The sequence below is a fragment of the Chironomus tepperi genome, unplaced genomic scaffold (genome assembly GCF_022539635.2).
Source record: "Chironomus tepperi strain 1889 unplaced genomic scaffold, CSIRO-AGI_Ctep_v1 contig_223, whole genome shotgun sequence".
Classification (NCBI taxonomy): domain Eukaryota; kingdom Metazoa; phylum Arthropoda; class Insecta; order Diptera; family Chironomidae; genus Chironomus; species Chironomus tepperi.
In genome coordinates this window covers 2,675,222-2,686,734 of record NW_027226345.1, presented here as the reverse complement: position 1 = coordinate 2,686,734, position 11,513 = coordinate 2,675,222, and the positions used below count along the sequence as shown (strand labels likewise).

The 11,513-nt window shown below is 31.2% G+C and overlaps 1 protein-coding gene across 1 annotated transcript; it reads left to right on the top strand.

Moving 5' to 3' along the window:
* Positions 1-2,752: 2,752 nt before the first annotated feature.
* Positions 2,753-8,782, top strand: LOC139091074 (uncharacterized). The gene is made up of 3 exons (XM_070641011.1): positions 2,753-2,871; positions 3,518-3,985; positions 4,041-8,782. Exons 1-3 carry the CDS (start codon positions 2,787-2,789, stop codon positions 8,627-8,629), a joined length of 5,142 nt encoding a protein of 1,713 aa, XP_070497112.1. The 5' UTR covers positions 2,753-2,786; the 3' UTR covers positions 8,630-8,782.
* The last annotated feature ends 2,731 nt before the right edge of the window (positions 8,783-11,513 follow it).

Sequence of the window (11,513 nt, the reverse complement as noted above, 5' to 3'; positions counted from 1 at the left end):
ATATGATTTTGAGGGGTTTGAGCCAGTGGTGGTACAGACCTGAATCAGAATTGGTTCAGACCTGAACTAGAGTTAGGCACTCCAATATGGAGACGCTTTTGATGGATTCTGGATTCCTCTTTTTTGAGTTCGGATTTTATTGAAGTCCGAATCCTATTAGAGTCGAATATACTTTTTTTTGGGCGGTGACCCCATAATGAAGGGAATTTTTTGGAATATTGGAGTCCGGATTCCCAAAGTCCTACCAACTCATACCTGAACAAAGTAGAATCTCTAGAATCGAACTAAATATATGTGATTCTGCTAGTGTATGAGTAAGACCACTGTGGTTGAGTTGTTAGGCAGCAGACCAATATATCTGGATCATTCTTATTTTTTAAGTACATGGGTTCTAGTCTAATCAGAGAACGATCTCTCAATCAATATCTCAATCATTAAAGAAGGACTAAGAAAAAGCTCATGACATTGCAGGCATTGAGTATTTAATCCTTAAAAACCTGTGTACCAGGGATGTCAAATTGTCAAATTGTCAAATTGTCAAAAAGGAGTTAAATTCCGTCTTTTTAAATGGAAAACATTAGGAATAGACCAAAAACTTGAAGAATTTTGTCCAAAATTACAAGCCTGATGTTAAAAAAATGCAGCAATGCAGCCTTAGACCAACTAAAAGGTACAACCAAACACTACAGGCCTGGCCCCATCAATTTAAAATAAGTAAAGAGCAAGTTTAGAGAAACGAGGCAAAATCCAAGATGAAACTTGGGTAAAACCCATACAAAATCTGAAAAAATTCAATTGTTCCTCAAAGTATCCTACCTTCCAAAACCAAATCAACAACCCAAATAAAAAGTCAGTTGTAAAATAACAATAAATTTTAAATGAAATACAGTTTTAATGGCCGGGTCGATATCCTTTTGTATTATTTTCTAATACTAGCTTAGATGCGTACCATCTCATCCACGATATGAGACATAGAATTGAAAATAACCGAAAAATGGAAATAGAATTTTTTTTATGGCTACTCACATATATGAAATAGCAATTCGTGTAGCAGGGAAAATGTCGAATAAACGTGTCTCGCTCTAATTCTTCATGCTGGATATATACGATGAGAAAATTTGCCGATTACTGTTGTTTTATTTAATGGCACTATATTGAGCATAAATTTCATACAAAACACGCACAAAATTCAAGATGAACATTAATTTAATGTTCAATTGTTATGAATTGATATTGTTACTGGACAACGTGTTCATGTGACTATGGATTTCTATTTGATTTACGGTTGGAAATAAAAATATAAAAAAATATTAAATTGGATTAGGTGGAATTAAATTGTGCTGAGATGGTTTTAGTGTTGTTTGTGTGCTAAATTAGAACTTTTTGGAAGTTTGTACAGAATTCTGACAGATTCTGGTTCTTTTGCTTCTAATTCTGACAGAAAGTCAATTTGTATGCTGAATTCTGAAAGAATCTTGAATTCTGTCCTAATTTTTGACAGATTTTTGAATTTTGTCCTGAATTCTGACAGATTCTGGTTCTTTTGCTTCTAATTCTGACAGATAGTCAACTTGTATGCTGAATTCTGACAGAATCTTGAATTTTGTCCTGATTTTTGAGAGATTTTTGAATTTTGTCCTGAATTCTGATAGATTCTAGCTTTTTTGCTTCTAATTCTGTCATAATGCCAATTTATATGCTGAATTCTGACAGATTTTTGAATTCTGTCCTGATTTTTGACAGATTCTTGAATTTTGTCCTGAATTCTGACAGATTCTGGTTCTTTTGCTTTTAATTCTAACAGAATGACAATTTGTATGCTAAATTTTAACAGATTTTTGATGTCTGTCTTGATTGTGACTCGTGGATGTTAAAAAACTAAAATTATTCTTTTTTTGATTCCCCATCCACACTATATTCAAAACTTCATCTATTTTTACATCAACAATGAAAGCTTTCAACGCCATTTCAACATTTACTTCCATAAAATTTAATATCATTCAATAATTATGATGTTAGTGACATTAAACAATATTATTTTACTGGAAAATCTCACAACTGTATTAATGCTCGAAATGCGAATTTGTAATAAAAAAATCATTTCATAAAATTTGACTTGATTAGATGCTATAAAAAATAACGACTTTTGTTAACTTTTCAGCGCATAAAAATTACTTCATTAAAATTGAATTCAGTTGCAAATTTGGTGGATGAAAAGTCAGTAAATTTATTTGTTTTTTGGAGTGCATGCAAATGTAATTTTGCTTAACGATTTTTAGCGCAATTTATAAAAAAACTAGATTTTTTTAATTTTAGAATTTTTAAAATAATAATTTAGAATTTTTAATAAAAATTAGAATTTTTAATAAAAATTTGATAAAAATTAGAATTTTTTTTATATAAAAATCTAAAAAATTTAAAAAATATTTTTATGTTAAAAATTAAGAAAAAAGTTTTATTGAAAATTAACAAAAAAATTAACATAAAACTATAAACAGCTAATTTGTTGTGATCAGAGTTCAGCGATGAGAAGAGAAGAATAGGCCCAAAATCTCATTTTTTTTAACTAGACACAATGAGCGAATGACAACAAAAAGTGGAATTAAATTTACTGCACAACATCTTTTTCTCTCATTCAACTTCTCGTCTTTATCATCATCACTTTTAACAAATAGATTTGCATAAGCACGTTTTTTTGTTTGGTACCTCAAAAAAACATATATTTAAATAAGTAAAGTTTAATTTTTCAATATGTAAAGTGATTATGTTTATATAAACAATTAAAAATGAGTTACAAAATGAGAAATAAAGATGTGCAATTTCAAAATGTAGGAAATTGGAATGAAAAGATTCCGAAAGAGCAAATTCCTAGTGAGTACAAACAGGTTTTTGATGGTGAAATTATTAAAAATAGACACGATAATTGGATACACTCTGCAGCTAGAGGCTCTAAAACAGTGGTGAGCAACGTTTTATTTCGCAGTACACCTTTGTGGAGAACTACGACTGAAGCCGCACATGATTTACGGACCATGGCATTTCAAAAAAAATTTTTGGCGGCACACGGGTTGCTCACCACTGCTATAAAATCTCCGTTCACTTAAGGGGCCGTTCACTTATTGCGTTACGCAAAAAAACGAATTTCTAGACCCCCTCCCCCTTTTTAACTAAATATCTATTCAAAAAAAAAAATCTTCAGGCTATTACAAAATCTTAGACCCCTCCCCCCTAAAAAGCGAACGTAATAAGTGAACGGCCCCTAAGCTCTTCGAGATTTTTGTTCCTGATTGCAGATCCCCTACAATTATTCATAGTTCACAGATTCACAGATCAATTGTGATCCATGACCTCCTATAAATGTCGGCTAAAACTAGCTCTATCTCTGACTACTGCTGGCCAATTCCCGCTTCCAAGTGCAATACTGTCTCTATGTTCAGCTTCCCTTTATGAGCTCATAGTGCTATCCAACAAATTTTAAATCCTAATAAATTCAATCTTTTTTGTTCATTTAATCTAGCTTCTATTGAATTATCCATCATTCATGAAAAATGCGGTGAACATTTCATAAAGGAAGCACACACCAAACAAGTACAAAATAATGATCAATCCAGTTGGTTCCAAAATATAAAAACAATTGAGAATATTCATCTGATCCTTAATCAGTTTGAGAATGTTACAAAAGCTTTGAGATTCTTGAATAATCTTCAATATTCAACGATTATACAAAAAGTGTTAGTTGTCATGCTAAGCATCGATGAAGACATCGAGTCAGTCAGCCAAACTAAGTTAAAAATGTTGGGATATAAGTTGTCCAAAAAGTCAGTGATAATAATAATCATATGCAAAGAATTAGACAAGCCATTAATATTTTGGAAGTCAGAGGACATTGGACACTTTTTGACGCTTAAGAGCTACAGCAACATGCTTAATGTTTACGAGTTTATTGGAATGTTTTTAATTAATTCACTCAAAATTGGACATTTAGGTAAGTGATAAGAAGCTTTATCCTTAAGCATACTCTTAATTTACTCAAAATTCAGGAATCTTCAAGTTTATCTCAGCACATCAGGATACAAAAGTCATTGAACTTAATTTTCTGGCTGACTTACGTGACTACAATCTTCTGTTACTTGCTGCTGAGACTGGTGATGTCATAATAGCTGAACGTCTTTTAAAATTAGAAATCAGCACTAATTCATCAAATAAAGACATCGATGCACAACTTTTGGCCTATAAAAATGGACATTATGACGTCCTTTTGATGTTTTTGCAGAATAATTTAACATATCCATCGACTATAGACATCAGCAGTTGTTCTGTTGACATCAAGGAGTTCCATCAAGTCTCCGTTAAGCTTCATAATTCAATAGTAAGCGGCAACGAAGACAATATTCTTCAAATCATGTCACAGCATCCAAACCAGCGTCATTTCTACAATTCAAAAAACCAATCAGCACCAACAGTTGCTTTAATCAACAAACAGACCGACATCTACAAGCTTCTAATCACCAACAATGTCCATTTTGGTCCACATGAGAGTACAGACGAAATAATGGAGAACTTTGAATATGCTGAACGTCGAGACTTGCGAGAATTTCATAACCAGCATGCCAAGGACTTACCAGAAAAGCATTTGAATGCTTTAATGACAAGTTCTGTGGTTGCACATGATGTAACGGATGTCAATCGTAAGCCTGACTTGGTTATGGGTGCTTTTAAGTTACTCAATGAAATTATGCTGATTAGAATCATCCTTAAAGTCGTTGCGGCATCGAAAAAGCTTCAAATGGTCTTTGACTTTAATCGCGAGTCTGTTGAGGTTGCGGATCCAACAGTAGACTCGAAAACTTTTGGACTATTTTACTTAACGGGACGAATTTATATTGGAGCATTACAATTGCTTAATAATGGCACTAAATACGAAACTCTTGGAACTATGGCACATGAACTTTGTCACTATGCTATGCACTTGACATTTGGCAATGACGCAAATCCCTACCGGAAAGATGATAAAGTAACTAAAGCTGAATTTGAGAAAATTTCTAAACATTGTAGGAAGAACTGTGAATCCAATGGATTTATTAAAGCTGTTTATGATGAATATCCAGATGAAGCACATCATGCTGAGCTTATTGTTCGTGTTCCTCATATTCTTGCATTTTATGCCGATGAACCTGAAGAAATTGAAGAAAATCAGCAAATTTTTAAGCCTTTGTTTGACTTCTATGAGCATAAAGTTGTTCCTGAAATGGAAAAGGCACTGCCAGACATTGAAACCAGAATTGAACGAGAAATTGAACAAAAAGATAAGAAAATTGTAAATTTATTTAAGATTATTGTGATATTGGTCATATCATCTATTGTTGTTGTTGGTCTTTTGGTACTGGTACTTTACAAACCTGAACTTAAATATGAGACATTGTCAGGTAAAGATCAACAAATTGTAAGAAACTCCATCGTTAAGTATAAAAATGTTAAGGTTAAATTTAATGATTTAATTCCTGACAATTCAACGGTTTATAAGAAGTTAAGCTCTGATCATTTGCGGACGTTAATCGATAATGATGTTTTAGACCTAAATGACCCCCTTCTGAAATTTACGGACGATCATATCAGTCACAAATGGCAAACATTACCTAAACAGTTAAGACAGAAATTTTTAAGTTCAAATTTCACTTTTCAAAATCATACTTTGAAGCTCAATGACTTTTTTGAAGAATTTCCAAAAGTTTTTGATAAATTGTCCCATCAACAAATTTATGACGTATTAGATGGATCTAATTTGACCATTGGAACTCTCCATAAGTCGAGCATAGACAATTACATTGAACGAAAGTTTTTGGTTCAAAATTCAAAAAAAGTTAAAAATTTAACTCAAATTATTGAAGTAAGGGAAAAATCAAAATTGGTAATATTGTCAGCTGTTGCTGGGGCTGGAAAGACTGTGACATTTGAGTACTTGACCTATAAGATTAAAGACAAGTTTCCTAAGCGATGGGTGTCTTATGTGGACCTTAAAAAATACACATATTTATATAATGAAACCAATCCTTTTGTACTTTTAACGAAAATTCTAAATTTGGATCAAAAAAGTAAATTTGAGCAGGAAATTTTTAAAAAAACTTTTGAAATTGGAAAGGTTGATATTTTGTGGAATGGCTTTGATGAAATCTCGCCAACATATTCAAAATTCGTGACTGAAATTCTTAAAAATATTAAAGAAAAAACCAAAAATATTCAATTTATCAGCACAAGACCTTCATACGCACAAGAGCTACAATCTAGTCTAAAAGTTGTTCCATATGAGTTGATTCCTCTAAAAAAAATTGAACAGAATCGTTTTCTTATTGAATATTTTGGCTCACAAAGTAAAAATACGACAATAATTAACCAAAATGTTGAAAAAGTTGAGAACATTTTAAAAACCATTAATGTCGGTGAATCGAGGGACTTTAATACCCCTCTAATGCTAAAGATGGTTGCTGAAATTCTTGACGATCCAAAACTTATCAACTCGACAAATTTATATGGAATTTATGAACTGTTTATTATTAAAAAGAATCGAATTTGGTATGAAAAAGGTGAATTGGCTAAAAGTGCAAGCACTGATATATTTTTGACAAATTCTAGGGTTAATATTGTCCAGATTTATCAAAAATTTGCAATTCTTCAAGAAAAGTCAATGTTTGGCTCGGATGGATTATTGGTTAAAATGTTAAGCTTAAAAGTTTTAAAAAGGACAACATTTAATGAGGCATTGTTTCCTGAAATAACCAGAGTGGGTGTATTATTAATTGACGATGAACGCAGTTATGAATTTTGGCACAGAACCTTTGCTGACTTCTTCATAGCTCAATATGTCATTGAAAATATTTATTCATCAGATGATGACATTGGTCCTTATGAAGCTGAATTGAGATTAATTTTGCTGTATCAAATTATTTCCAGTGATCAGACAAATTTGATTATTAACCTAATGCATGCACATATTAAGGCACAAAATGAAAATGAAGTCGCATTTTCAGAATCAATTTTACAAAATTTAAAAACAAAATTTCGAGATCTTTTTCTTATTTGTTTAAAACGACATCCAAGTCAATTGACCTTTTTGCTTGATTTTATTAAGAAAGATCATGAACTTTTATTAGAACTGCTTCAAGTTAATCAAAAAGAGACGCTTTATACAAGAACATTTGATTTTAGTGAAGGAATATCTTTGAAATTATCACATAAATTAAAAAATATAACTCGAAACTATCTGACAGACGAAGAATATGATAAGTTTGTGAACGGTGTGGATCAAAAAGGCAAAATTCTAGTTGGTAAAAAATTTTATGAATTAACACACCAAGTAGAATCAACTGACGATATTGAAGGATCTGAAAATCATTCTATCAGGGACGATTCATATGATGAGGAAACAGAAAATTCAGAAGAATACGATGACGAGAGCAATGAAGAAGAGTCTATAGAAGATAATTCAGACGACTACAAGGAAAGTTCACCAAATGAAGGAAGTAGTGAAGACTCGGAAGAAGAATATGAGGAAAGTGATTACGGTTCGGGTGGAACTGATGACAATACCGAAAGTACAACACATGAAGGAACCAGTGAAGACTTCATAGATGAATCTGATGACAATGAGGAATCTGAAGAAAGTGATTACGATTCAAGTGAAAATGTTGAAGGCAGTGATGAGGAATTAGGTGAAGATAACGTTGACAAGTCACAGCCTGATTCCAACAACTCAACACTCTCGTATAATTCAGATGAATTATGGTTTTTTATTAATGAACTTAAGCAAAATTTAACTGAATTTGAAAGGAAAGAGCTTCTTTTGGAATTAGCTAGTCCAGAATTTTGGTCAAGTTCTTTGGTTCATTGGTTTAACATGACAGAATTTGAGCTTATTTGGAAAGAAATTAAAGATCTTAATTTAACAAAAGTTGAACTGAAAAAATTTATAGCAAAAATATTGTTTGATGTAGTCAAATGTCTCGTGTCCAGTCCACCAGTCCACCGCATTGATTGTGGTTCGATGTCTAATATGCTAATGAATATTACAAAAGAATTACTTTCAAATGATGAAATTTTTGAAATTTTTTATAACGAAAATTTACTTCATGAATTTATAAAATATGGTGGGATTGACTATAGTAAAGGATTCAATCCAATGCAAGACTTTTTCAATTCAGTCACAAGTTTTGAACAGCAACAAAAAATGAACGAAAAGTTTGACAATGGAGCTGATGTTTATTCTTCGATTGGATATCCGCCACTTAAAATTATACATCTCAGATTGATTAATACTGACGATGATAGTGATGTGAAATATTTATTTGATGGACAATCGAAAGAAAAATTACAAAAGTTATTCATGAGTTCCCAAAATTTTTTACTGTTTGCAAAAAATACTCTTTGTAGAAAGCTTGCACTAATTTTAAAAGAATTTTTTGAACTTAGTCAAATCCGTGAACTTTTAGAGCAAAAACTCAAACCATTAAATGTACCAATATTTCATTATGGATCAATTATGAGGGATGATCAATGTCTAAGATGGTTGTATTATTTAAAAAGTGGATTTGATATTGTATCATCAGAACATAGAGGCATAAGACACAAGAAATAATCTAATTTTCTGTGACAAAATTGATCATATTCTGAACTTTTGTATTAATTTCAGTCGGATTTCGTTCTCTGTCGTCAAAATCTGACAGATTCTGGCTTTTTGAGTGAAGTTCTGAGTCATTTCTGTCAACCACATTAGACTAAATAATTTAAAATGTCCAGAATTTAAAAAAAATTCCAAAAATGTTAAAATACATAAATTTCAATTTCTTGAATAAATTTCTTATTCCAAACAATCAGCCAAACTTATTCTTCTACATTTAAAAAAATTTTTGTTTACAGCAAACCGAGGAAAAAGAATTTTTTTCACCGACAAACCAAAAAAAAAAACTTTCCAACCAAATCAGGAAGCATTAAAACGTCATGTTGCATTTAGAAGCTCTGAGCAGACTTATTCATTCCATTCACAATCATAAAAACTTCCTACATCCGCTTGTCGGACGATGACTTGAGGCACCTTCATTAAATGAATTGTTCATAAATTATTTTATTTTTACTTCTATGTTTGTATAAAAAAAGCTTACAATTTAAGTATGGCAGAATTATGAATTTTTAAAAGATGTTCAAACTTCCTCAAGCATAACAGACAATTGGAAGTAGTGGATTTGAAATGAACAACAAGTTACCACAGCTCAGTTTACAAGCAGTTTGGTATTTTTTTGAATTTTAAGCTCTTTTTTTTGTTATTTTTATAATCCTATTGTGGCTTTTTTTGGATAATTATCTCAGCATAAGTTTGTTCTTGATGTGGTGAAGTAAAGTTTCATGGATTAAAAGTGATAACATTTATTAAAGCTGTTAACAGACAGAAAATGGATTTGTAACTTGAACAACTTATTTTGAAGTGAATTTTAACAAATTTTAACAGATTTCAAAAAAAAAATTCAAAACTTAACAAATTTTCAAAATGTAAATTGCATTAAAATTTCAAATCATTCAAAACTTAATTTAAAAATTTAAATAAAAATTCTAAAAATTTAAAAATTTAGAAATTAATTAAATCTTAAAAATGTTCAAAAAAATTAAAATAAATTCTTAAAAATATTAAAAAGCTTAAAAATTTAAAATTTTAGACATTTATAAAATCTTAAAATTTTAAAAAAAATTTAAAAATTTAAAAAGGGTTAAAAATTTAAAATATCAAAAACTAAAAAAATCTTAAAAATTTGAAAAAGCTTAAAAATTTGAAGAGTTTAAAAATTCCTAAAAATTTGAAAAATCTTAAAAATTTGAAAAATCTTAAAAATTAGAAAAATCTCAAAAGTTTAAAAAATTTAAAAAATCTTAAAAGTTTCAAAAGTCTTAAAAATTTGAAAAATCTTAAAAATAAATTTGTAAATTTTTATAAATTTTAAAAAAAACCTAAAAAATTCAATAAATGTTTTTAAACAAATTTTTCTCATCATTTCCTTCATTACCTTAATTCCAATATTTTCCAAAAAACTACTTCCTCCCAACCATCTACAACTCCTCGAACCACGATTGCCATTTCATATTTATGTTTCTCGTAACAAAATGTTGTATTTTTATTCAACAAACACCATATATGTATGTACATGCGATATTTCATCATCATCCATTCAGCTTAAATGTTTTTGAACTAAGCAACATTTCATATCTTTTATTTCCATCTTACATTTTCATCTCTTTAACCATTTTTTGATGCATGCATGTGAGCTTTGCGTGAGTAGTAAAAACAAATAATGATGAAAATACTTGGAAAATACAAGAAATGGAGATGAGTGTGGTTTTTTGGGTATTTTGGAAGTTGGAGTTATGAGTTTGTTGGAAAGCTTCAACCTTCCCCTCCCTTATGCTCCATTAGCTTCTATGTATTCAAACAATATCTTCGTTTTGCAAGAGATTTTCGAGGCTAAAATTCATAAAACCTGAAGGAAGTGGGGGTACCTTAAGGTTCACTTGTATGCTCACAAAATAGTGGTACCGATATCCGGTCTGATGCGTAACCACATGATTGCAGAGGTCTCATTCTTGAACTGGCACAACCGCCTGTATATGCCTTGATACCCAAGATTATACTCTGTTCAGACAACCACGAATTATTTGGGTAATTCTCAGTAATTCTAAATAGTCTCAGCAGACCCTACACAGTAAAGCATTTGGTATTAGTGAATGGCATGGAAAGTGGAAGCCAACGATAGAACAAGCTTCAGGCGACTCCTGTGGGAGGTCATGGATCCCAATTGATCTGTACGACAAGCGAAGTAAGTAACATGACATTTTAGACACAAATTGACAGAAGTCATGGATCACAGATGATCTGTACGACCATCGACTTACCCGGATCTAGACTTACTTGACGGTACCTGATGATCCACCTTCATGCTGTTATCCACCAAATCCTCAACATCCCCAAACAAACAGCTAAACTACAAACATTCCCATAAATTCTAAGAATCTTCCATATCTTCATACACATCATCCCTTTCAAGTCACTTCCTCCATTTCATCATTCATAAAGAAACGTTCTGGTTGATGTGGTAAGCCTCTGTTTGCTCTCCACCTTTTTCCAACACGTGAGATAAATTATTTTTCATATTTTTATACTTTTCATCATCTCGTCATCAAGTTAAGTACTCTTCTATCCCTAGTTGACGGGTAGATGATTTTCCGGATGAAAGACGATTGAAGATTATGGATGGGATGAGAAAGGTAATTTTTAAGGCTTATGGTGGGAAATAAGAGTTTTGAAGGTGTTTTAAAATGTTTTAAGGTATGGCTTTTTGTGGCTTATTGGGTGATTTTTGAGGAGCTTTAAATTCTGTGCATGTTTAATCATATTGGAATCTGGAGAATCGAACCCAATAATTCACAAAATTGTGGTACAGATGGACGGCTTGATGCTTAACTACTCAGCTGCAGAG

Bases quoted from the DNA above. Each gene is read 5' to 3' on its own strand.
- LOC139091074 (XM_070641011.1), top strand. From the start codon at position 2,787: ATGAGTTACAAAATGAGAAATAAAGATGTGCAATTTCAAAATGTAGGA. The intron at 2,872-3,517 runs GTGAGTACAAAC...CATTTAATCTAG, and splicing joins TCCGAAAGAGCAAATTCCTA to CTTCTATTGAATTATCCATC. The intron at 3,986-4,040 runs GTAAGTGATAAG...CTCAAAATTCAG, and splicing joins ACTCAAAATTGGACATTTAG to GAATCTTCAAGTTTATCTCA.